The 26,484-nt window shown below is 41.9% G+C and overlaps 1 protein-coding gene across 2 annotated transcripts; it reads left to right on the forward strand.

The window, feature by feature from the left end:
* Nucleotides 1–203: 203 nt before the first annotated feature.
* MKRN1 (makorin ring finger protein 1) lies at nt 204–25,479 on the forward strand. Of its 2 annotated transcripts, none has more exons than XM_077469280.1 (8): nt 204–372; nt 7,689–7,817; nt 8,515–8,726; nt 14,246–14,469; nt 16,271–16,485; nt 18,356–18,466; nt 21,811–21,952; nt 25,052–25,479. In XM_077469280.1, exons 1-8 carry the CDS (start codon nt 254–256, stop codon nt 25,262–25,264), a joined length of 1,365 nt encoding a protein of 454 aa, XP_077325406.1. In that variant the 5' UTR covers nt 204–253; the 3' UTR covers nt 25,265–25,479. The 2 variants fall into 2 exon arrangements, with proteins under 2 accessions (XP_077325406.1, XP_077325407.1); XM_077469281.1 differs by having other exon boundaries at nt 8,515–8,618.
* The last annotated feature ends 1,005 nt before the right edge of the window (nt 25,480–26,484 follow it).

The following is a 26,484-nucleotide window of genomic DNA, read 5'->3' on the forward strand; positions in this document are numbered from 1 at the left end:
GGCGTTGTGGAAGCCACATGTTTCCTGCGACAATGGAGCTCCAGCTGTAGATATTTACAATAAAGTTTTGTAAAAAAAAAACTGTGGCGGCCACATGCTTCCTGTTTTGGTAGAGCTCCACTCTGCAGTCAGACCCCTCTCGACCCCCTTGCTTTTAGCGGAAGTTTTGATGCGGGAACGCCCCGCCCACCGCCGGAAGCAGGAAATCCCGGAAGTTCCGGTGTGTTTGTGGAGGGGGGGGGGATAAACAGGAATGGCGGAAGCAGCGGCGGCACCTGTAGCTCTGGCATCAGTGGCGGCAGGGAAGAGCCCGCTGCTCCAGTTCCCGGACAATCCCCCCGCGGGCGGCTGGACGAGGCAGGTGACCTGCAGGTAGGAGGAGTGGGCGGAGCTATTGGAGGACAGGTTTCCAGGGACCTTCCGTTGTTTATGTCCCGGAAATGTCATGTGTTGTGGGACGTGCTCGTGTTTGGTCATAACTCTTCCTGACAGTGGTCCTGGCTGCTTACATTGGCCCCATACAATACACCCGGCCTTTCATACTATTCCCTAGAGGAACACTCGGCTGGCCTCTTTAGTCCCTGGTAGGGCGCTTGGGTTCTCGCATTGGTCCCTGATCGGGTGCCCCCATTGACCCTCCTGGGTTTAGCCAATGCCAGCCCCCTATAGGATCGTTTGAGTGACCCATGAGTTCCTGGAGGGAGGCCCAAGTTATTCCTTAGTGGGGCCCCATGTTCCTGGAGGGGTGCTTGGGTGCCAATTTTTGTCCCTGGTGGGGTGCCCTCATTATTCCCTAGAGAAGTGGTGGGGTGCCCTCATTATTCCCTAGAGAAGTGGTGGGGCACCCTCATTATTCCCTAGAGAAGTGGTGGGGCGCCCACATTGGTCCACTGGGGCACACCTACATTATCCCCCTGTTGGGGTGTTTTGAATTTCCATATTATTTGCTGGAAGCTTGCTCCCCTTAGTCCTCAGAGGGGTGCCTACGTTAGTTCCTGGAGGGTCCGTTGGATACTCATATTTGTCCCTGATGGGGCGCTCACATTATCCCCCAGTGGGGTGCACACATTGGTCCCCTGTGGGATGCCAGTGTTGGGGCACCCAGACAACCTACAGGGGGCTATTAGTTCCTGGCGAGAGGTCTCCATTAGCCCTCAGAGGGTTGCCAATGTTAATCCCAGGGGAGGGTACTTATATTGGTCCTCTGGGCACACCAGCCTTAATCCCTGGAGGGGCACTTGGGTGCCCATGTTAGTTCAACGGAGGGGTGATTGGATGCCCACATTAGTCCATATTGCCCCCCTAAAGGGGCAGTTGAGCTCTTATGTTAGTCCCTGTAATTTAGCTTGCTCTAATCTTGAGGAACGTTTAGGTGCTCCCATTTGTCCCTGAGACACCTGTGTGCTCATGGTACCCAGAGATGCACCTGTCTGCTTCTGCTGGAGGTGCCTGGGTGCTCATGTTAGGGACTTTCCTATCTGATCGGAGTTCTTACTTGCTATTATGCACTGCTGGTGAGTAATTGGTACCCAGTTCTTATCCCCATGTAAGAGCCACTGCCATGTCATGGAACTTGGACAGATCATATCCTTGTAGCTGAATGGAGCAGTGGGGAGGCAAGTATACTCTGCTTTTGTGGCTGTTCTTAAAGTCGGTCTGTTTGTCTTGTCATTTATGGACGTCGGGTTGACTTTAACCTCCCTGGCGGTACAATTATTTCGGATTTTGGGTGCTAAAAGCGGTACAATTATTTTGCATGAAAATTTGTCGTTTTATATTGTAGTCCTGTAATTCTTAGGAATAACTCTCTTAAATCTGTCCAAACCAGAGTCTAGCAGACATCCCGGGTATAATAAAGTTTGAAAAATGAAATCATAAATTATAATATAATAACTATACATAATTGTACCAAATAATAATATAACAATAATAAAAATTATTCGATAATGTAATCAAATCCAAAACACTGAAATTTGCTCAGTTGCAGAATTGTAACTGTCATTACTTTTCAGTATTTGATGACGGATCTCCCCACAAATCGCTGTCGCTCAATTCTGCAAGTGATTCCAATTTATTATCGCTGTTTTCTAGCTGGTCTAAAACCATTTTTGATGTAAAGTGACAGTTTGGTTGCTATGGACAATCTCCAGTTTCCAGGCATAAAGAACAGTTTTTATTATATAAAACTGCATGCAGGACACTGGGCAGATCACTAGGGACAAAGGGGATGTGAAATATTTACATACAGCAATGTAATCTGTAAGATTACATTATACTGTATGTATACTGTGTGTTTCACTTTTTGAATTTGGTGCCGATCTCCGTCCCCGTGCGTCGTAACGCTCGCAGGGAACGGAGATCGGCTCCGTGATAGATCGAGCGAGACACGGCTCGCTCGTACAGCGGGGAGACAACGCTGGATCCGAGGGAGAAGGTAAGTAAACCTCTTCCTGGATCCAACGATGTAGTCCCAAGTCTGGCTCGGGGTTACCGCTAATGGTACAAAAATTCCACCCCGAGCCAGACTCAGGAAGACCGTCAGGGGGGTTAAGGTGTTATGTGAAAAGCTGAAGTGGGGAAAATAAAATGGAATCCGACATTGGGAAAGTTTGTGCAAATCTGTCAAAATGAAGATTTGAAAAAATTGCCTAAAACTGCTTCATAAATGGGACTATCCTGTCAGAATTGAGGTTTTTAGTGTTGTGATAGTTTGACTGACACTTACTCATGGAACACTGCTCCCCCAATTCATTTTGTTATTGCTATGATGGATGGGTAGAGGTGTGTTTTTATTTTTATTTTTTTTTTTTTTTTTGTTTCTTTACTAAAGACACAGACCAAATGTGGTTGGTTACATTTACTTTACATTTATTCAAATGATCCCCTAACCACTGGCACTTTACCCTGCCCCCCAGCCAACCTTGAATCAGTATATAATGCAGTGTTTACAAACATTCAATCCAATCACAACAGAGGAAAGGGAGCTTCCTCCTTTGCACGTGGCTTGAATGTTTGCAATCACTACTGGCGTTTACACTTGTGATGGCCATTATTGGTTTACAGCCACTCTGGCTGTGTACTTTGAGCGCAGATCATAGTCATTTATGGATGCACTGGACACTCTAGAAAACGTACTGAAGCGCCATTTATAAATCATTCTCAAAAAAACACAAGTAGATGTAAAGCCTTGACCCCCCTAAAAGCGTATCAATCAGGAGAAATGTATTAACCGTTTCCTAACCACACCCCTTACGCACCCATTTCAGTGCATATCCGGCATGCAAAAATGCTCTGTCCCAAAAAAAAAGATAGAGTTCACGAGTACAGTGTTGCATGACCGCATAATTGTCATTCAGAGTGCGACAGCACTGAAAGCTGAAAATTGGCCTGGTCAGGAAAGGGGTATAAGTTCCCAGTAAGCAAGTGCTTACACATTGTTGTATAAAAGAAAATTCCATCAAATACCCTTTTTTTTCTTTGTATTTAAAGGGGGTCACGTAACCACTATGTCCTAGGGGTCGACCGATCTACTTTTTTTTTTTTTTTTTTTGTTTTTTCCAGGACCGATGCCAATTTTTCTGCTACCTTTCAGGCCGATATCAGGTGCAGATATTCTGTAGATTTAATTAATTTTTTTTTTTTTTTACACTGTCCTTAAAAAAAAAAATAAAAATTGCTGTCACAAGGAATGTGAACATCCCATGTGACAGAAATAGGCAGTGACAGGTACTCTTAATGGAGGGATCTGGGGTGTATTATACCCTAAACTTTCCACTGCACTGGAATGTATTCAAAACGCCAAGTTTAACTTTTTTTATTTATTTTTTATACTTTCTATTTTCTGTGGTCTCGATCTCCTAATTTTTTTTCCTGTGCACCTATGGTGAGCCTGCTGTGGAGAAAGCCTATATGACATGCTAAAGCCCCATATACACTATCAGAGTTTCTGCTGATATTTTTTTTCCTTCAGATTTACCAAAACCATATAATATGAGGTCAAACCTTAGGAGTTTCAATTTGTATGTAATCAGGCAGGCCCCCTGCACTACATGGTTTTGGTAAATCTGAAGACAAAAATGAGCAGAAAATCTGATAGTGCGTATGGGGCTTAAAGAGGAAGTAAACTCTCCCACTCTGATGCTGCTTTTCATTTAGTCCATTATAATAAGCAATTATCAAAGTATAGCCACTGTAATCCAGCACAAATTGCATATTACTTACTGTTTAAATAAACTTTCAAAAAAAAATTGCTTCCGGGGGTTAGGCAGTGCCATCTTAAGTATTGTTTTCTGAGTCCACAGTGGAGTGTATTTACCGCCCTTACATTAAGCATTTCCTGTACTGTTAACCAAGCCTCCTTCTCAATGCAATGTTTCTATGGCAACCCTGCTTCCCTGTTCATGGCTGACTTGTTTTATTTCATAGTATTTACTTGTGCTGATTACCTAGTGTTTGCCTGTATGAGTCCTATTGGCTTCAGCTGATAAGACTGCAGTACTGCTGTTCCATTCCCTGGTTTACACTGTATATCTGGTCACATGGTGTGTAGAAGGAAGCTCTGAGTGATTAGTAGCCTCCTGGGAGTTCAATGGTGTGTGCAGTAGAAAGTCCTGATGACAGATGGATAAGACATAGTGTGCCGTAAATCAGGGGAGATCTGGGCATGCTCAGTGATGTTTTTCTACAGAACAAAAAGGATTACAACAATACTAAGCAAGTAAGGAGATGTCTACAAGCAGTGTTCATTGGGTTTTTTTTATGCTGATTTACATGGGACAAAGTTGTGGGGGAGGGTTTACAACCACTTTAAGAGTTCTGACCTGGCAGTTAGTGGTTCTAAACCCTTTACAAACACTTTAAAACTACAGGCAAGCCTCTAAATATTTTTTTTTTTTTTTAGCAGCGCCCCAATTGTCACCAGTTCACAGTTATTAAGTTTCTTTTTTCAGATTCTTTCTAGGGAGCAGCTATAAAAAATATCACCATACTCTTTAGTTGTCTAATTTTAAAGTAATTATAATTAGTATCACAAGAAATCTAGTAAGTGGCACAGAGTTTATTTCAGCTGTTATCAGCTGCATGTACACAAGCCTATAATTAGGCTTGCCTGTAGCTGCACTGGATATCTCCTAAACCTGCAGTTTACAAGATATCCCTGTATTTGCATGTTCCGATGTCATCAGTGTGTCTAGATCAACTGACCTGGTATTTCAGAACATGGGTATCCTGAAGGATCCCATGGATAAAAGAATGAATGGATCAACAACTTAAAGTGGTAGTAAACCCGCTGAATATTAGATAGAAATTTTTTGACCTGCAAGGGAAAAGGCATAACGAGCTAGTATGCACGTCGATTGCGCGCGGAAGATTTCTGTCCGGCATCTGCTGGGCTTGCAGCCGAAAAATCCCCTGTGTGCAGGCGCCGCTTCAGTCAGCGGCGCATTGCAAGGGGAATATCTCCTCCTAAACCATACAGGTTTAGGAGATCTATTTATATTGTGTTTTGTAAATTTTTTTTTTTTTTTTTTTTTTTAACCTACAGGTAAGCCTTATTATAGGTTTACCTGTAGGTAAAATTTAAAAAAAAGAACAAACAGTATACAACCGCTTTAAGAGGGCTTGGCAATCCATCATGGGCACTCTCAAACCAGCTATGGCAACTACTTGCGTGTCTAGAAATCTGGAGTACTGGATAAACCAACTCAAAGCCCACGTCATGGCAGACTCTCCTAAACCAGAGATCCTTGACTCATTTTCTACCCTATCCATGGCTGTGGCTTACGTTGTAGATGTGTCCGCAGAGTCTATAAGGATTATCAGCAAGATCTGCAGCCCTAGCCAACTCTGCCAGGAGATCTCTTTGGTTGAAGTCCTGGCCGGGAGACATGGCACCCAAAAGAAAACATTGTGGAATTACGTTTTTAATCCTGATTTTAGATTCTATTCTTGATAGGACAGCTGACAAGAAAAGATAATTTCCTTTTTAAAAAGAAAAAGCAACCTATTAAACGTCTTTCAACTTCAAAGGACTCGGGGACAAGACAGCAAGCATCAAGGGAAAAGGAACTGTCAGCGCGAATGACAAAAGGCACACTTGACTTGTCATACACAGACACAATGACTTGTCATTGCCGGTAGGAGGAAGACTTCAGGGATTCCTCCCCCAATGGGCAAGCATGGTGAAAAATCAATATATTTTAACCTTGCTGTCCCAGGGATACAAGATCATTTTTGGAGTTTCCTTCAGAAAGGATTCTTGGGCACAAACCCTCCCAAAGGACACAGCAAAAGCCCTGGCTATGAAGGACCTGATGCTACAGGGGGTAGTGATCCTGGTGTCATCGGAAGAATGTCATCAGGGATTCTATTCCCATGTCTTTCTGGTAAAGAAGCCATCTGGTTTTCATCTCATCCTCAACAGGTTGGTGACGTACAAAAGATTTTGTATGGATGCTATCTTCAGTCAGGGATGCTTCATGGTGTCAATAGATTTAAGAGATGTGTACCTTCATATTCCTATATCTCCCAGAGGTCCCTCATCTGCAATTCAAAGCCCTCCCATTTTGGCCTTTCTTCCACCCTGCAGAATTTTAGAAAAGTAATGGCAGAAGCTCTCGTCGCACTTCGTCTTCAGGGGATTGCAGTAATCCCACAGCTTTTCCTTCCTTCCTTCCTTCCTTCCTTCCTTCCTTCCTTCCTTCCTTCCTTCCTTCCTTCCTTCCTTCCTTCCTTCCTGGAGAGATTTCAAGATTTGCTCAGAGCCCACAGTCCTTTGGAAACTTAGCATTGGCTGACTTCTCATACTACTTCCAGGAGTACCATGTACAGACAATGCCCCTAAGGTAGCCTACTGGGGCACAAGAAGCAAGGCCCTTCAGTTACTGGCAGCAAAAATCCTACAGTGGGCAGAAAATCGGTTGCTTTCCTTGTCGGCAGTCCTTCTCAAAAGCACACTAAATAGGGTTGCAGACTTTTTTAGCAGATGGACTTGTGTTCATCAAAAGAAAACTTGCTACTCCCTCAATTTTTATTTTATTATTTTCACCAAGATGAATGTTCGCTAGGGATAGATGCCTTGGCCCATCCTTGCAACTTTCACCTGGGTTACACCTTTCCCCCTTACTAGCTAATTCCATTGATATTGAGAAAGATGCAGAAGGAGAGCGTCTCAGTAATTTTAATTACTCCATTCTGTCCGAAAAGAGCCTGGTTCTCCATGGCGGGAGAAGCTGTTCCCCCTGGGAGAAGACAGTGATTACGACAGTGGCTATAGCAGGCCGGGGTTGTACCCAAGTTGATCGATTTGATCAACTTGATATATTCAGCCTGCCCATTAATGGTTCAAATCTCGACCAGTTCAGCAGGAACCGGCCGAGATTCAATCTGTTTGTGGCTGGCCTTCGGTTGATTATTGTGTCCTCCACCTTCAGCCTGCTGACTGGACAGTGAAAAGACAGCAGCAGACTGACCATGTTATCGCTCTGCTCAGTCTGCTCTTGCCTCTTATCAGTACATTCCCTGTAAGCACATTTGCATGCACCACACATAAAACGTCTTAGTGCTGCCCCTTCCTTTCCCAATCCATTGGAAGGTTAATATTATGTTAATGCTTGTACTGACTATGCCAAACTTTATTATTATTTTTTTTTTCTGTTGCCATAGTCTACTAAATCGTGTATATATTTCAGATATTTTATGCACGGCGTCTGCAAAGAAGGAAACAACTGCCGCTATTCACACGACCTCTCCACCAGCCGCTCCAGTATGATCTGCAGATATTATCAACGAGGGTGCTGTGCTTATGGAGACCACTGCAGGTGAGGGGCACTAGTGGTTTGATTTACACCTTTGCACCTTTACTGTACTTTGCAGCTATGAGCTTGTTTTAACAACTTGCAGTCCAGTGATGGATACATATATCTATTGCAGATGGCAAGTAACAGGAAACAAAAGCTTGCACCTTCAAAAAAAAAAAAAAACAATGCCAACTGATGAAGTATGCCTGAAACCAAACTTTTGTTTATTTTTTGCCCCAGAAAGGGTTATAATAACCCCAGTTAGATTCTGTCTGTCTGATTGCTGAGAATTTCCTTTACCTTCTGTCCTGAAGCAGCAACAGAGTAAATCTCATTTGGAAAATTTCCCCTCAATTACTGTTTTGTTGACAACTAAGAATGTTTGAACTTCCCTTCACTTTCAGGTGTTTTTTTATATATTTTTTTTCTTGACAGTGATCACCAGGACACAAAAGTTAATCTCTAAATAGTGAGTTGTACAAATTTGTAGTATGCATGAAAGGATGACAACACTGCAGCTAAACTGAATAGGAGTTGTCATCCAAAGACAGAAAATGTCTGAATTCACTTTGCTGGTAGGATTTAATTGAGAGAAGGACATGTATAAAAAAATATGAACCAATATATGGTTTGGTTTAAATGTTTGTGTTTAGATGCACTTTAACTCTTCCTAAAGATGCACCGTTCTAATTTATTTGTTTTTCTTCTTCTCTCCAAGATATGAACATATAAAACCACTAAAGCCAGAAGTTATCAGCGATACCTCTGTAGCACTGATCTGCCCCCTCAACTCCATCCCGGAAACCAGCGGCAGCATAAACAGTAAGGCAGCTGACTTGGCAGCTAGTGACCTGGCAGCAGGGGTCTCAGAATCTGAAGACTGGGTCAATGCCGTGGAGTTTGTACCGGGGCAACTCTACTGCGGACGTGGTAATCATTTGGGAGGGGGTGTCTTTCATGTAGTACAGAAAAAAAATCAAAAAAAATCTCAGGGCTAGCATTTAAGTTGGAACTCCAGCCAAAAATCATAATCTAATAATATACAAAACTGCGGCGTAAATAAATAAATATTGCAGTGATGCTAGTGAGACCCTTGCATAACCAAAATTTTTTAAATGGATATACAACACAATATTCTCCATAATCTGTTATATGCTCCACATAGCTCTGAGCATCTTCTCTGTACAATTTAAACACATGAGAATCTATTATTGTAGCATATACAGCCTCTTTTCCAATAAAATGCCTTCATGCTTGTAAAGGTTTTCATTCCCACTTTACAGCTGAAATTGAATCTTATATTTTGGTTCCTACTCGCCTCTCACCAAAATGCTATTTAATTACATACCGTATGTAGGTGGATTATGGCTGATGAGGACGCAGTAGTAGGGTGTCAGGTAGGAAAGCAAGAAGAAAGGAAGGGGGGGGGCACCACCTCAAAGTGTGGTTTATTTAATAATGTATTAGAAATTCATATGTATTCACTGAGTCGCTGGAAAGGTGAAATGCGGCGATGTCACAAGCAGAGCAATACAGGAGAGCGTCCGGGGCTCCAAGCACTTCTTTACTTCACATGCACCCTGCTTTGGGGCGTGGCTACATGTTTCAGGGCAATCCAGGCCTTTTTTTCAAGCCCCTCAATTGTTGGATCGACCTCTTTTGCGTGGGGACAGCCATGGCTGGAGCCAAACTTCGATCCATCTATGGGCAGCTTGAAGTGAAATCTCTCTAAAGCCCCATACACACTATCGGATTTTCAGCAAATTTTTTTTTCCTTCAGATTTGCCAAAACCATGTAGTGCAAGGGCCTGCCTGAGTGCATAAAAATTGAAACACCTAAGGTTTGACCTCATTATGTGGTTTTGGTAAATCTGAAAGCAAAAATCAGCAGAAAATCTGATGGTGTTGTATAGGGCTTGAGGGAGCCCCGATTGCATCTAACAAACCAACAGGAGTCCTAATCCATCTCCTCCAAAACATTTATATTTTTAGTAAAGTGTATATAAATATTTTTTTGCTGGACGTGCACTGTAATTTGCCACTGTCCATCAAGGCTGGAATAACTTTTTTGTTCTGTATTTCTATGTAATCTTTTATGCTTTGCCTTTGGTAGAGACAACACAAGTCCTCAGTGTTTTGTGCTCTTTTACTTGCGTTTATACTATTTAGTAATATGATCTGTGGCATTCATATAAGGATACGTTTGTGAGAAAATATGTCAAGAATGTGGGTGGGGCTATGTAAATTGTGCCTTTTTGTTTTTGCCATTCCAATATGGGTCATTTTCCTATTATAACATTTACGTGCTTAACTTCTTTCTTGGGTATGGGAAAAGGTTCCAAATTTCTTTCAAAGAAACAGCCAGTTTTAGTATTCCATTTATTTGTATTCCTTTTTAAAGTATATTTCCACTTTTCTTAAAAAAAAAAAAATAACTTTAAGAAAACCTAGTATATGTTGGTTGTGTATTCTTTCACACAACACACTTTGTTTTTAAAGGGAAAAAAAAGTTCTTCTTAGGAGACGGTATCATGGCTGGTTGCAAGTATTTTTTTTGTCAGTGAGTCTGTCTTAAGGGTAAGATGAGCTGCCTCTCATTAATATACAATGCAAGAAGCCAAGTGTGTGTGTGTGTGTGTGTGTGTGTGTATGTATGTATGTATGTATATAATTTTATATTTTTGTGTGTGCTCGCCGCTACCTACCGCAACTGGTTTTTGTTTTCACTTCCCAATCCCACACTGAGCTGTCCATGGAGGTGGGTGCAGAGGACACATCCGGCAATGGTAGCTCCATAGTAAGTCTATAGGTCAGGGATGGGCAATTAGCGGACCTCCAGCTGTTGCAGAACTAAAAGTCCCATGAGGCATAGCAAGACTCTCACAGCCACAAGCACGACACCAAGAGGCAGAGGCATGATGGGACTTGTAGTTTTGCAACAGCTGGAGGTCCGCTAATTGCATACCCCTGCTATAGGTGATGTAATTTCACAGCCGTTGTATGCTGTGGTTCCCCTCTTTTACAGGGCTAGATAGGCTAGTGTTAGGTCATGGGTGTCTATAGATGCAGGGATTTTAGCATGGGCTTGCACTTTTAAGGTTATACAATGGAACATCTAAAAATGTTATGCTACAGTGCCTTAAAGTATTCATACCCCTTGAAATTTTCCACATTTCTAAAATGTATTTTATGTGATGGACCAACACAAAGTAGCACATGACTGTGAAGTAGAAGGAAAATTATAAATGATTTTCCTTTTTTTTTTTTACAAATATATGAAAAGTGTGGCGTGCATTTGTATTCAGCCCTCTTGAGTTGATGCTTTGTAGAACCACCTTTCGCTGCAATTGCAGCTGCAAGTATTTTTGGAGATGTCTCCACCAGCTTTGCACATATAGAGTGAATTTTTTATTTTTTTGCCCATTTTTCTTTGCAAAATAGCTCAACCTCTGTCAGATTGGTTGGAGAGCATCTGAACAGCAATTTTCAAGTCTTTCCTCAGGATTTAGGTCTGGACTTTGACTGGGCCATTCTAATGCATGAATATGCTTTAATCTAAACTATTTAATTGTAGCTCTGGCTGTATATTTAGGGTCGTTTGTCCTGCTGGAAGGCGAACCTCCACCCCAGCCAAGTCTTTTGCAGACTCTAACAGGTTTTTTTTTTCTAAGATTGCTCTATTTTGCTCCGTCCATCTTCTCATCAACTCTGACCAACTTTCCTGTCCCTGCTAAAGAAAAGCATCACCACAACATGATGCTGCTGCCACCACCATGTTTCACTGGGATGGTGTGTTCAGGGTGATGATCAGTGTTAGTTTTCCGACACAAATAGCACTTTGCTTTTAGGCCATAAAGTTAAATTTATGGTCTCCTTTTGACCAGAGCACCTTCTTGCATGTTTTGTGGCTTCTCGCAAACTGCAAACATAATGTCTTATGGCTTTCTTCTTGCCACTCTTCCATAAAGGCCAGATTTGTGGAGTGCACGACTAATAGTTGTCCTGTGGACAGTTTTGCCACCTGAGTTGTGGATCTCTGCAGCTCCTCCAGAGTTACCATAGGCCTCTTGGCTGCTTCTCTGATTAATGCTCTCCTTGGCCAGTCTGTCGGTTTAGGTGGATGGTCATGTCTTGGTAGGTTTGCAATTGTGCCATACTCTTTCCATTTTCAGATGATGGATTGAACAGTGCTTCGTGAGATGTTCAAAGCTTGGGATACTTACTCCAACTTTATCCCTGACCTGTCTGGTGTGTTTCTTGGCCTTCATGATCATGTTTGCTCTGTTTAAGATTCTTGAAGTTTCACAGAACAGCTGTATTAATACTGAAATTAAATTGCACAGAGGTGTCCTCTATTTACTAATTAGATGAGTTCTGAAGGCAATTGGTTCCACTAGATTTTTTTCAGAGGTATCGGAGTAAAGGGGGCTGAATATAAATGCACACCATGCTTTTCAGATATTTTATTTGTAAAAAAAAAAAAAAAATGTAAATAATTTTTCTTCCACTTAACAATTATGTGCCACTTTGTGGTGGTCTATCGCATAAAACCCCAATATACATTTACGTTTTTGGTTGTAACGTGGCAAAATGTGGGACATTTCAAGGAGTATGATTTTTTTTTTTTTTTTTTTTTTTTTAAGGCACTGTATGAAAATAACCATTTTAACTATTATATAAAGTAGATGTTATCCCAATTTCGCTGCAAAAGTGGAAATACACATTCAAGATTACTTGTGACCTGTTGCAATCTGTCCGCTTTTAAAAGCAGGTGCATTACAATACCCGTCTGCATCCTTCTTTCATTTAGAACTATCCCTGATACCCTGAAAACTATCTGTACTTTATTACAGCAGGCAAGGACCACAGCTTTCGTTTGTGCTGTAGTCCATCCTTTCCTGCAGATTTTCATTATATTGGGGCACTGTATGGATTGGTGTGCAAACAAGCATCTGGAGCTGCCCGTATTGAAGTTTAGCTGCACCTATTGATATTGTAATTCTCTCAGCCCCCTCTGCTAGTGTTAAGCCCCGTACACACTGAGAAAGTCAGAGGAAAAAATTCTATGAGGCACGACCGTTCAATTTTCGTATAGTGCGTACACAACTTTCAAAATCCAGTTCCGACTTTGTAAAAATTTCTGAAGGGATAAAAGCCAATGTTGTGTGTGTTTTTTTTTTTTTTTTTTTTTCTAGTACGTGAACAGAACTAACAACAATTTTTGTTTTAAAGTGTACCGTTTTTCATACATGGTTTGGGGTGTTTTTTATTTTTTAAGAAATGTTTGGTATGAAAGACTGCGTATGATCGGAAACGACAACCAAAAAAAATTGTCATGTGAGCAGTTTCGTATATGTTTCTTCTATCCTCGATTGTGACTTGCTGTGAAAGGTCAAGGGAAAACTGGCCAATCGCCCTATATAAATTTTTTATTTTTGTTTTTTTTATTTTTTCTTCTTGGTGTGTACCCCACTTTAAGCTGGCCATAGACAAGTAGAATTTTTCAAGCAGAAATTCTTAGGAAAAGGGGTGTGGGATGTTAGAAGCAAACCCTTTCGAATGACAAACTAACGTTCTGAGAATTTTTGTTTGAAATTCTATCTGTGGCCTGCTTTAGGGTGTACTCGCAGTAGGCAATCTGTATTGTGCTAAAGCATGTTTGACCATCAAAATCCGTGTGTGTGTGTGGTGTGTTTGGGGGTTTTTTGTTTTTGTTTTTTTTCTTCCCATCAGTGTGAGAGATTTTGTACTGGGCCCTGTCCTGCTTGAAGCATTGGGCATAGTAGACTGGTGTCTGTACACACTTGTGTGAGGCAGAGGTGATGACCTAAATATGCTTGTAAATGTAGCCCAGCATCACCAACATGATCTCAGTTGCTTGCAAAAATATTCCTCTGTTACATGTAGAGGTGTACTAGGTTTTCCCCTTCTTCCATTCTCTGGGAAAGCCAGTACTAGTAGGAATTTCAGCTTCCTTCAGGGTCTTTTTTTTTTATTTTTTTTTTTTTATTTTTTTTTTTTTTATTGAATTTTACAGGGGAAAAAAAAAAGTTTGGTCCCACCACCTTTTTAGCCTCCCAAGCTTAATTACTAGTCAGTGGCCACCCATCATATTAAATGTAAGGTGAGGAGAGCCACTGGGTTAAACTGAACTGGCTAGATCAGATTTTTTGAATTTCTTTCCTCCAATCAGTTTCTGTATGCTCCCTGGGACAGGAATTGTGAGCAACTCTCCAAGTGGCGCACAATAAGAAACCGACAGTGCCTCTAACGCTCTCTTGCCCTGTCCAAGCTAAAACTATAGGGTAGGGTTTCATGACGATGCAGCTTAGTTTTGCTTGCTATGTCTCTCCCATTATTCATTTGTTTCTTTGCTTGCCTCGGTACAGAGTGATTTGTAAATGATACAATTTGTGAATGAAACCTGAGGAGAATTAATTTCTTTCCAGCTCCGTCTGGCTCAGACACTGACACTCAGGGAACGTCACAACAAGAGGAGGATAAGGAGCAGCCAGCAGACCCCGAACTGAAGAAACAGCTTTGTCCCTATGCCGCGGTGGGGGAATGTCGCTACGGAGAGAACTGCGTCTACCTACATGGAGACCCATGTGACATGTGCGGGCTACAGGTCCTTCACCCCACTGACATGTCTCAGAGATCAGACCACAATAAGGTACTAGGCAGGCATGTTTTAAAATGATTTCTGGCGGACCTCAACGTTTTATCTGAGAAGTTATTTCAGTAGATGGAAGATGAGATGATTCAGCTTTTCATGTCTTTTTAACTCTAAGGGTCCATTCACACTTTGCATGCTTTTAGGGTATGTTGTGTTAAGACGGAGACTGTCTATTATGAATTGGGGGCGGGGGGGGGGGTCAGCTTAAAGTGATTGTAAACCCTTAACAAATTCAGTGAAGTGAGTGGCCTCAGGCGATACAGAGATGAAATATCCTCTTAAATAAGTTTTTATTAGCTGCAGTCTTTTCTCTACATCTGTTCGAAGAGCTGTCAGAAAACAAAAGGGGGCGGAGAGCTGAAGTTGTACTCTGGAAAGCTCTTGGAGCTGATTTGGAGGAAAGGGACACCCCCCCCCCCCCAACCCCTGCACACAGGATCAGAGCTGAGGCTGTCAATCACCTCCCCTGTCACCTTATTTTATTTTAGTGTTGGGAAACCTTGTCAGAAGTGACTCGTGCTGATAGCAGAAGAATAAAGCAGCAGACCGAAATGGCACTTAATGCAAGTACCCACTTTAGAGGGATGTGCTTTATTCATATTTCACCTTTTTTAAAGTAGTTGTAAACCTCAGACATAAATCTAAAGTCTGCTGCTGGTCCCCATAGCTTTAGCTACAATGTTTAAAAGATGCAGCATTATAAGCACACTATGGCAGACTCTTCTGACAATGCTCCCCCTCCAGCAATGTGGAATCTTATCTCCTTTTGATTCTCCATCGCCGCGGATGACCTTTTTCATCTGGCTGCCTTCAGATTTTTAGCATCTTCACTCATCTTGATTGGGTGGACAAGGATGACCTAATTCCTGCACATGGGAGTTAATTCATCCCAGCATACCAAGAGCGTTCACTGAGCTGCTAATGCATGACACTGTGTACCTTCTGATGAAATATTGCTATAAGGCAGAGAAGCTTTTATTGTAAAAGACAGTCTCTCCTGTAATAAGACTACCGACCAGCAATTTTCCTTTATATAGGGCTATAAGGCTAATGCTATCTAGACACCTTACTGCAGCAAAATGTGACAATGGTGCAAACATATTACAGCAATGGCTCTTTACACTACTGATCTGTTGTAGTGCTTTGAAGAAAATAACCTGGCTACATTTTCCTGAGTTGTGGTGCATATTACAGGCATGTCACATTTGTACAAAAATACAATTTAACTTATAAAGTGCACTGCAACACAACGCAGTCTGTTTCAAAACTGGAAAATCAACGCCCATGCAGTGTTGGTCAGTATGAAGCTTTTGTCGAGGCTTCCCATAAACGCCAAAATGCATATATACTACCATGTATATGACGCACGGCCACAAAATGGCACTTCATGTAAAAGCCACATCAGAAATGGTTCAGATAATGGGGAAAGCTCAAAATGTTAGTGTTACTAAACACACAACAATAAAATCAGTCTGTATATGCAGTAAAGCATGCTTGATATATACTTGCTGTGGTACCTAAGGAGTTAATCCTGCGCATTGTGAAAAATAATGCAGCCTCATAGGACAATCGGAAAGCTTTACCAGACACTAATATCAGTCTTGCGACTATATACTGTTGATGAGAAAAGGTATTTATCAGTTTATATTTACTTAAATAATTGCATTTCTGTGTACTGTGGGAGACCAGATACAGTGAATGCAGGGTCCTGGGTTTATTAACACTTTAGATAAAAAAATTTGGTCTAGTTTCTCTGTTAACGTTTTTTTTTTTTTTTTTTTATTTCCCCCCCACCTAGTCCTGCATCGAGGCGCATGAGAAAGACATGGAGTTGTCGTTTGCCATCCAGCGCAGTAAGGACACTGTGTGTGGCATCTGCATGGAGGTGGTATATGAAAAAACAAACCTCAGCGAGAGGCGTTTCGGCATACTGTCAAACTGTAACCACTCCTACTGTCTAAAGTGCATACGAAGGTGGAGGAGCGCTAAACAGTTTGAGAGCAAGATTATAAAGTGAGTATTCTGGTTGTGTATGTGTATACCCTGCTAGCACATGGGGCAGAACAGCACACCATAAAAAACACTCCAGACTTATTAAAAACCTGTTTCATTTGTATCGCTAAACTTGCTTTGCATGATTCTAATTGTAAGTATTGCAAATGATCAGACCTTATAAATATGCACCTAGAATATTTTATGCCCACCCCAGATATTTTGTAAATGGATAGCAGCCTGAGATTGCAAATATTCAGAAGTCTGCTTCAAATCTACTTTAACCCCTTTTTGCTGCCACCGACCTACACCATACTTCAGCTGCAGTGGAGGGACACACACACGCACGCATGCGCTAAACCGGAATAGCTGTATAGCCATCCATATACAATAAATGTTTGGGGTTTGCGCCTCCTTGTGGTATTCCCTCCTAAATATGAAAAAATTATGCTTATTCACTTGTAAATAATCACTCTGTGCTCTCAATAAAAAATCATCACCCAAAATAACATCCTACTAATCAAAGAAAATTCTATATAGTATGAACCATGAATTCCGTGTGTCTATATATGTCACTAAATCATAGTCCTTGTGATGCAATGGTAATTTCAATCGGGTTCCGCTGTCTCAATTCAATTCCCGTGCATCTTCTGGTGAATAATCCACAAGTGTCACCAAAGGAAAAACAAACTCGTGCCACCACCACCTTTAAAGAATGGCCACTCATCAGACTTTACCATACAATGAGCCTTCGGTTCATTCAACGGATAACCAATCCTTAATCAACTCTCCTGTTAGCAATTCCTCAATATCCGTAAGATCATACAAAGGTAAATAAAACCAACATAGTTCATGGTTCATACTATATATAATTTTCTTTGATTTAGTAGGATGTTATTTTGGGTGATTTTTTTTTTTTTTTTATTGAGAGCAGAGTGATTTACAAGTGAATAAGCATAATTTTTTCATATTTAGGGGGGAATAACACAAGGAGGCGCAAACCCCAAACATTTATTGTATACTAATTTCCAACCCACAGGGAGGGGGGAGGTTTATTTTGGTTTTGTTTTGCAGCGCACCTATAAAGGGGTGGGGGGGGGGGGGGGTAGGTCTGAGCGCCGGTACAACTGGAGTGTATTTTGTTTTCTGTATAGCCATCCAATTGCTTCCATAGACCACTGGTAGTGTGACATGATCTGCGCTCCATTACCTTTAGTGGAAGGCAAGTGAGACTTTACGGGTTTAATAGACCCCTGGTGTCAAATTTTAAAGGGAACCTGTTACAACAAAATGCTATTCATGTTTGAGACGGCGGACTGGCACCGATGTAATCACAAAATGGCTTAACTGGTGGCGAGAAGAATCTTTTACTAGATGACTGCTTGGTTTAAGTTTTTGGTAATTTTGCCCAGCACCATGGTTGAGAAACGCTGCACTAGATAATGCGCACGTGTGATATGATGCTGAGTTTCCATGCGTGATATAACTAAAATCCAGTGACTGAAAGGGGTGGGTAAGGGGCAGTCAGGCTAGAGAGGAAAAAGCCTAGGTGATGCTGGGTATCCCTCCCGCCAAATCTGACTTGTTGCAGCTCAACATGCAGTGAAATCAGAGTAAGCAATTTAAGTACAACTCTGGGGGACTGAAGGGAGGGCCGGTGTTCCAATTTGAAAGACCGTCGGCAAAGAGTTTGAGATAATAATGCTGATGCATGTAATTTATCTTCATAAATGTTGCTGCAGGTGCCACGCCAGTCCCTGAAACACTCTATTGTGCTGATTTTTCATGTGGTCATGCATAAAACAGATTGTAGTGTGGGTTGCTGCTTCGAAACACTTATTCATAATTTTATTTTTATATTTTTATTTATATACTGTGCTTTGTTATTCAGGTCCTGTCCAGAGTGCCGAATCACCTCAAACTTTGTCATTCCTAGTGAGTACTGGGTTGAGGAAAAAGAAGAGAAGCAGAAGCTAATCCTGAAGTACAAGGAGGCTATGAGGTAAATGTTCTTTCACTTTCTGGGTCCTTTGATGCATTTGCTTGGGGATGCAACGGTGTGTTTGTGGTGGTTTTTTTTTATTTTTATATTTTTAACATGTTTTTAGGCCCATGCGGGGTGAGTCCCAGTATCCTGGTAGCTTTAAAAATTAAAGCTTCCTCTTCCTCTTCCTCCTCCTTTCTTTCTTCTTCCTTCTTCCTTTTTTTTGTGTGTTAGTTAGTATATCTTGTCAAAGCAGCGGTTCCATAAAGGGGTTTTCCTGCATTTTAATGGACAGACGCGTGGGGCTGCCATTCATCTTTAAACCACTTCAATACAGGGCACTTTTACCCTCTTCCTGCCCAGGCAAATTTTCAGCTTTCAGTGCTGTCGTATTTTGAATGACAAGTGCGTGGTCATGAAACGCTCTATCCAAACAAACTTTCAATTTTTTAGACCGCTTTATTTGGTGGTATTTAATCACCACTGGGTTTTTTTTTTTTTTTTTTTTTTTTTTTTTTTTTTAACAAACTAAAGAGCGAAAAATTGAGGGTGGGAAGAAAAGCTTTTCTTATTACAAAATTTTATAATGGAAACAAATTTTTCCCCTTCACTGATGTGTGCTGATGAGGAGGCACTAATATGCGGCACTGTTTGGCAATGACAGGCATCCCTGATGGGGCTGCACTGATAATCATTGCACTGATTTATCTGTACAAATATCCGCACTGAGGAAAGCTGCTGATCGGTTCTCCTCTACTCACACGCTGTCGGCATGAGTGGAGGAATGCCGATAACTGGCGCTTCCTATTTACACTGTGATCAGTTGTGATTTGGACACAGCTGATCACATGGTAACGAGCCTTCGTCACAAGCTCTTTATTGTAATCAGAGATGCCGTGTGGTCAAGGGACATGCCGAACCAACGATCAGCGTGCTGCATGAGCGGCTTGTTATGAAGAGTATGTCATGTGACGTCCACTCGGAACAATGAACCAACCCCCCCTCCCCCCAACATTCTGCTATAGGCCAGGCGGGAAGAGGTTAACTGTACCCCCCCCACGCATCTAAACCGCAGCACATTTAAAGATGTGGGAACCGCTGTGAAATTTCCTAGTTTCTACGGTTTAAAAATGGTACAGTAACCTTTTGCCAGCATGAAACGGCAAGGCAGCCCATTCAAATTAATGAGCTGTCGTGCCTGAGCAAACGCGGCTCGCAAATCTTCTATGCATGAAGGGGAAAAACCTTCTGTGCTGCCCCCCCCCCCAGAGGCCCCGTTTTACTTGCCTGAACCTGTTCGTTCCAGCGTTGAGGACAAGCCAAGTAGCTCCAGCCTCTATCTCGGGTCCTCATTGGATAGATTGATAGCAGCGGGAGCCATTAGCTCCCGCTACTGTCGATCAAATCCAGTGACATGGAAGCCGAGGGGGGCAGGGCCGAGTCTTTATGTCAACGGACGCAGCAGGACTGGGGAGCGCACCTGCACAAGTGCCCCCATTGAATGTGGCTCTCTGGGGGGATGCTCGATGAGGAGCTGGAGCCAGGAGTGCCGTTCATGCACGCTAGAAGAGGAAGATGGGGGGGCCACTCTGTGCAAAACCCTTACACCGAGAAGGTAAGTATGACATGTTTGTTTGTAAAGGTTCATTTTTTTTATTTTTATTTTTGTTATCACTTTGAGCTAAAGCCATCCTGCTAAAAATACAGTGCGCTTCTAACCTTGCAGTTTTCTTCTGCTGGACTACTGAAATCTTCTCTCATGCTTATTTATAATAATTCCATTACATGATTGGGGTGTTTTTGTAAACCATTGGCTAAAAAAATTAATGAACATATTAACCACTTAAGGACCACCTCACGCCGATATACGTCGGCAGAATGGCACGGCTGGGCACAAGCACGTACAGGTACGTTGCCCTTTAAGTGCCCGGCCGATCACTGGACACCGGCGGTGATCGGGTCCTGCGGCCACGGAGCTCAGGACCGGGCCGCGAGTGTGCCGCTGGCGGCGTCACGCGCGCGACCCGATCGCCGCCTGTGTCCAGTGATCGTGTCACAGAGCTGAAGAACGGGGAGAGGTAAGTGTAAACAAACCTCTCCTCGTGCTTCCTAATGAGCCTGTCACTGATCGTCTGTTCCCTGTCATAGGGAAAGACTCAGTGATGTCACGTGCCAAGCCACGCCCCCTACAGTAAAAAAAACACACACACTTAACCCCTACACTGCCCCCTAGTGGTTAACCCCTTCACTGCCAGTGACATTTTTATAGTAATCTGTGCATTTCTGATCGCTGTATTAATTCCAATGGTCCCAAAAATGTGTCAAAATTGTCCGACGTGTCCGCCATAATGAAAAGTAAACTATCGCTCCAAGATAGCCCTCAAGGGCAAATGCTCTTCCTCCTATCAGTGAGCCCCAGGTGCTGGCTGATACAAACACAATGGGCAGGACAAAACTCTGGATGGCCGTACAACGGAAAGACTTAAAATCCTGTATTTTATTGAAAATCGTAGGTCACATCACATCAAATAATCCACAGCAAAGGTGCAAAAAATGTTGACTCGTTTAGCACTGGAATCAGTGCTTATTCATAGCTCATTTTTGCACCCTTTTCCTTTGCTGTGGATTTGATGTGATGTGACCTACGATTTTTAATAAAATGCAGGATTTTTTTCCAGTGTGCGGCCATCCAGAATTTTGTCCTGCCTAGTATCCGCCATAATGTCGCAGTCACAATAAAGATCGCTGCCATTACTAGTAAAACAAATTATAGAAATTCCATAGAACTATCCCCTATTTTGTAGATGCTATAACTTTGCGCAAACAAATTTTTTTTTTTTTTTTTTTTTTTACCAAAAATATGCAGAAGAATACGTATCGGCCTAAACTGAGGAAAAATTTTTTTTTTTTTTAAATATTTTTGGGGGATATTTATTATAATTTTTTATTTTTGCAAAACTGACGCTCTATTTTTGTTAGCGCAAAAAATAAAAACCGCAGAGTTTTAAACTACCACTAAAAAGCTCTATTTGTAGGAAAAAAAGACGCCAATTTTGTTTGGGAGCCACGTCGTATGACCGTGCAATTGTCAGTTACAGTGATGTAGTGCCGAATTGCAAAAAAGGGGCTTGGTCCTTTTTAGCTGCAAAATGGTCCGGGGCTTAAGTGGTTAATGTGTCAAAGGGGTGGGAAACAATGCATGCAATATATTTGTAGTTTTACTGGATCCTAGGAGTTGTTACAACACACTGGAAAAAATGCCAGGTCTGTACTACACAGTACTCCTTTTCTGTTCATCCTAGACATGGTAAAGAATGCTGTCCCAATTTTGTAGTTCAGAGGCTTGTTTGTCTTATTTCCAGCAACAAATCTTGCCGGTATTTTGACGAAGGCCGCGGCACCTGTCCATTTGGAGGCAACTGTTTTTACAAACATGCATACCCTGATGGCCGTATAGAAGAACCACAGCCAAGACAAAAAGGGGGCATGTCCAGCAGGTATCGGGTAAGTTGCCCACACATTACGTTCTGCTGTTCTTGTCACATTCTCTTCTACCAGATAATACTCTGTTTTTAATGCTTGTTACTTTTTCAACAGATGTTCATGTAAGCAAGTAGAACTGTAGTCATACTATATAAACATTTGAATATGTACAGTGAATCCGAAAAGTATTCACAGCGCCTCACTTTTTCCACATTTTGTTATGTTACAGCCTTATTCCAAAATGGATGAAATTCATTATTTTCCTCAAAATTTTACAAACCATACCCCATAATGACCACGTGAAAGAAGTGTGTTTGAAATCTTTGCAATTATTATTTATTATTTTATAAACTCACATGTACACAAGTATTCACAGCCTTTGCCATGACACTCAAAATTGAGCCCAGGTGCATCATGTTTACACCGATCATCCTTCAGATGTTTCTACAACTTTAATTGGAGTCTACTTGTGGTTAATTCAGTTGATTGGACATGACAAAATGTGGAAAAAGTGAAATAATTGTGAATAATTTCCGTTTGCACTGTACAACTTAATCGATGTTTGAGTGAAATTCAGGCCTAAACATAACTATTCTTATAAATGCCTGATACCCCCTTTTTATGCTGCATTCCCTGTTTCACAAAGATCTGTATATGTATGTGGTGTGTTTGTTTTTTTTTGTTTTTGTTTTTTTTTGTTTTGTTTTTAAGCCCAGTCTGGTCATGTGATCCTGCAGTTCTGGCACCCCTGTGTTGGAGAGCAGTTGGCTGCAAAGGAGAGGAGGGAGTGCAGACAGCGACTGGGCTATGGGAGCCTATGGCTGACCTCACCATTTCCAGCCGTTGTCGAGCACTCCCTGAAACAGTAGCTGGAGCTGCAGGATCACGTAAGCTGGCTGAAATGAGGAAGGTATACAGACCTTCCACTTGCATGTATATCACAAGGGAAAAATTGCCTGCCCAAAGCACGTGGTGTTTAAATCTTTTTCTGAAGTCTTTAGTGGGTGCATGGAGTGTGGCCGTGGAGGATAATGAGTCTCTATCCTAAACTCTACATATGCAGCATTTTAGAGAATTGTGATGCACCATAGGGTGTACCACAGGATGTAAACGTTTCTCAAAATGGTTACATTCAACGCTGACTGTAAATTGTAAACAATTTATATTTCCAGTGGTGTTGTGTACTAAATATTACATGTCTGTGCAAATATAAAGGAAGAAATTAAATCTTCAATATGTCCATGCAATGTTCAGGAAAAAAAAGTAAAATATCAGATAATTAGACCCTCATAGATAAATTGGTTATATCTGACATTTGTACATTTTCACATGGCCACCAGGTGTCACTTTTCCTCTTCTTCACATATGCATTCTATGTCTCTGTTTTTTTGCTTCTGGTTTCCTCCCTTAAGTGAATTTAGTTCTTGGTCTTCAATCATAGTGTAGTATGTCAAAATGTATAAACACATTTTAATTGTGCTCACATAAATATAAAAGTGCGCAATGTGAGTTGTAACTCTAATCTCTGGGAATGTATTGTTTATAATTGCAGAACCTATCTGGGGTGATAGGGTGACTTCAGTTGCTGGAGTTTAATTTGTTCTAATGGGGGGCTGTACAAACTGCTGCTTAAATATCTCCAAATATGCGGTCAATGATAACTGTTACAGTTACTAGGGTGCTTATGTTAGATCTCAGTTGAACTGTCAAGCCATCAAATGGCTGATCACATGTGCAGCGTCATGGCCTCTGTGGATCAAACGCAAGCTAAGATGGCAACTTCCTTGGTTGTAAAGGATAGGAGGTTTTGCAGCTTATTAATTCTTAGATGACTAAAATTGGCAGGTAAGCATTTACCACTGACAGGGGTGTTTACAAAATCTTTACTTTTGCCTAGCAACACTAGGGTTGTCCATTTGCATCCCAAACACGGAACTACCTGCACTGAGTTTGCATGTTCTCCCTGTGCATGTTTCCTCCCACGCTCCAGACATGCTGGTAGGTTAATTTTGCTTCTGTTGTAATTGGCCTTAGTATGTGAGTTAGGGGCCCTTGGATTGTAAGTTTTTTTTCTTAAGAGCAGGGACTGATGTGACTGGGGAAAAAAATGGATATAGATATATATCTGCCTCTTTTATGTCTTGCCATCTACTGGCTCTAGAAGATTTTGGCTAGAGTCCTACTTTAACCCTTTAAAATCTACAATCTTTAGATTACTGTTCCTCCTGCTGATAGACTGTTAACCTTTTTGTTTTCTATTCACAGCTTGGCTCCCACAGCTCTGCGTTCTGCTGTGAAACCCAGCCGTTACTGTCAGTGTGGTTCCTGATCATGTGATCGCCACGTTGGCTATGACATGTTCACAGCTTTGTTTTTAAAGAAAGCTATGTGAACACTGAAACTGTTCTCCTTTCTAGATGCAATTACGGAGATATATATATATATATATATATATATATATATATATATATATATATATGAGAGAGAGAGAGAGAGAGATCTCATTCCTTTAAAGGAGACTGCTCACAAAAAAGTTTGGTGTGTTAAAGCCATAATGTTTGTCACCATAACTAACTGTAGATGCATGTTGCGCCTCAGTTATATCCAGTGCTCTGCATCACAGAGATATATGCTCTGTGCATTGCACAAACTGATTTCCCAAGGCTTCTCAAAAGAGAAAGTGGTGGCTTTATTCACCTGATCTTCAGCTCTCAGCAGCTGTTCTTCTAGGTTGAGTGACTTTCAGCATCATTCAACCCACTTCTGTGAACCCAAGGTATCATGACTCTGCCCCCTGCCTTGGACTTAAAGGAGCATGCCGCAGAGGGCATTGTGTTTTGTGGCAGCTCTTTTTGCAGCATTTAAGAACTGCCTATTACGGAGGCAGACCTGGTGTCATTGAACTTGGACAAAGATTTAGGTTGTGAGGTTGCAAATGGAAGGGAGGACTTGATCCCAGCATTTGGGTTTAGCAATGGTAAATGTATTTAGCTAGGCAAATTCATTTGTTGTGAAGTTAACTGATGCCTACTGTTTTTTATTTGGTCTAAACATCAATTTTCTGTCCTCACAAAGAGGTTAAGGCCCTTCTACTGACTCCTTCACTTTAACCCTTTCTAGGCCCAACGTAGGAACCGGTTTTGGGAATTTGAGGAGCGTGAAGGTGGGGATCCCTTTGACAACGATGATGACGACGACATGGTCACCTTTGAACTGGGCGAAATGCTTCTTATGCTGTTGGCAGCAGGTGCTGATGAAGACCTAACAGACTCAGAGGATGAGTGGGACTTGTTCCATGAAGAGCTGGACACTTTTTATGACCTGGACCTATAGCGCTAGTCAGAGGAGTTTGGACTGTCTGGGCCGTGTCAGACAGTAGCTATTTCCTGTGGTGTTGTGGCAGTGCCTGTGTTTCTCCTAGGCAGGCCTAAAATTCCAGGTGCTGTTGTAATAATTTTTACCCTGATGTCCTGTCTTCTTATCCCCCCCCTTACCCAGCGTGTTTGTTTCTCTGTTTCAAAATAATAAAAGGAAAAAAAAAAACAAAATCTAAAAAAAAAAAAAACCCACACAGATGTAAAAAAATGAAATCAAGCGCACATGTGTGGATTTGTCATGAGCATTAATCCTGCTGCTTATTTTAGTCCTTACTGCCTATATTTTCCCCATTTGTAAACTAGGGACAGATTTGTGAGGAAGTCTGTTAACATGCTTTTGTGTTTAAGGGGTGCCAGACAAATGCAGGAAAACCCATGTTTGGGCTTTGAACACAGGATCTAGTGCTGTACAAATTGATGTAGCTTACCCCTATAGATGACCTTTCTTGTTTTTTTTTTTTTTTTTTTTTTTTTTTTTTTTTTTCCCCCCCCCTTCTGCTAATGTCTTAGGAAGGTATAACTTTGATCTGTTCTGCTACCTGCATGCAGTGATGTTTGCCAGCTCTTGCCATCTGGTCCTCACCCAGTACCAGCTATCTGGGCTTTGTGAGTAGTTGAGGCCTTAACGCCAGCATGTCTGATTCTAGCCACAGGGAAATGGCCCTGCTGTGCTAAGTACCCCCAACTCGCAACCAACTGCTTACTCTGGAAATGCTTACAGCCTACCGATGTAGCCTGTAATCTATTGTCCTCTGCTCATAGAGTCCATCTTTGGAGTCTTCCTTAGATCTGGCAGGTATGGCTGCCTCCCCTGCCCTCTTGGCTGAGGTTTTTTATTAGTAATGCAAGACTTAAAGGGGTTGTAAAGTTAATTGTTTGTTATTTAAAAATACAATTTTTTATATTTACCTCCCACTGTCCAGATTGTTTTGCACAGTGTGGCCCCGAACCTGGTCTTCTGGGGTCCCTCGGCGGCTATCTTGTCTTCCCCCTTCAAGTACTTTGCACGTTCATGCGAGCTCCCTCGCATGGTGAGAAGCACTTGCAGGCACGCTCCCGTGATGCAGCCGGCAGCTATAGCTGCTCACTGTATCACTTGGCCCCCACCCCCAGCGCACCATGTCATTGGATGTGATTGACAGCAGCGCGAGCCAATGGTTGCGCTGCTTTCAATCC

Source organism: Lithobates pipiens, unplaced genomic scaffold (genome assembly GCF_037356315.1).
Source record: "Lithobates pipiens isolate NorthernLeopardFrog02 unplaced genomic scaffold, aLitPip1_a1.2 Scaffold_8, whole genome shotgun sequence".
NCBI lineage: Eukaryota > Metazoa > Chordata > Amphibia > Anura > Ranidae > Lithobates > Lithobates pipiens.

What these genes read in the sequence shown, in the direction of transcription:
- MKRN1 (XM_077469280.1), top strand. Translation starts at nt 254, where the DNA reads ATGGCGGAAGCAGCGGCGGCACCTGTAGCTCTGGCATCAGTGGCGGCA. An exon ending in GCTTATGGAGACCACTGCAG is followed by an intron (nt 7,818 to 8,514) that starts GTGAGGGGCACT and finishes CTTCTCTCCAAG; the next exon opens with ATATGAACATATAAAACCAC. An exon ending in GCAACTCTACTGCGGACGTG is followed by an intron (nt 8,727 to 14,245) that starts GTAATCATTTGG and finishes ATTTCTTTCCAG; the next exon opens with CTCCGTCTGGCTCAGACACT.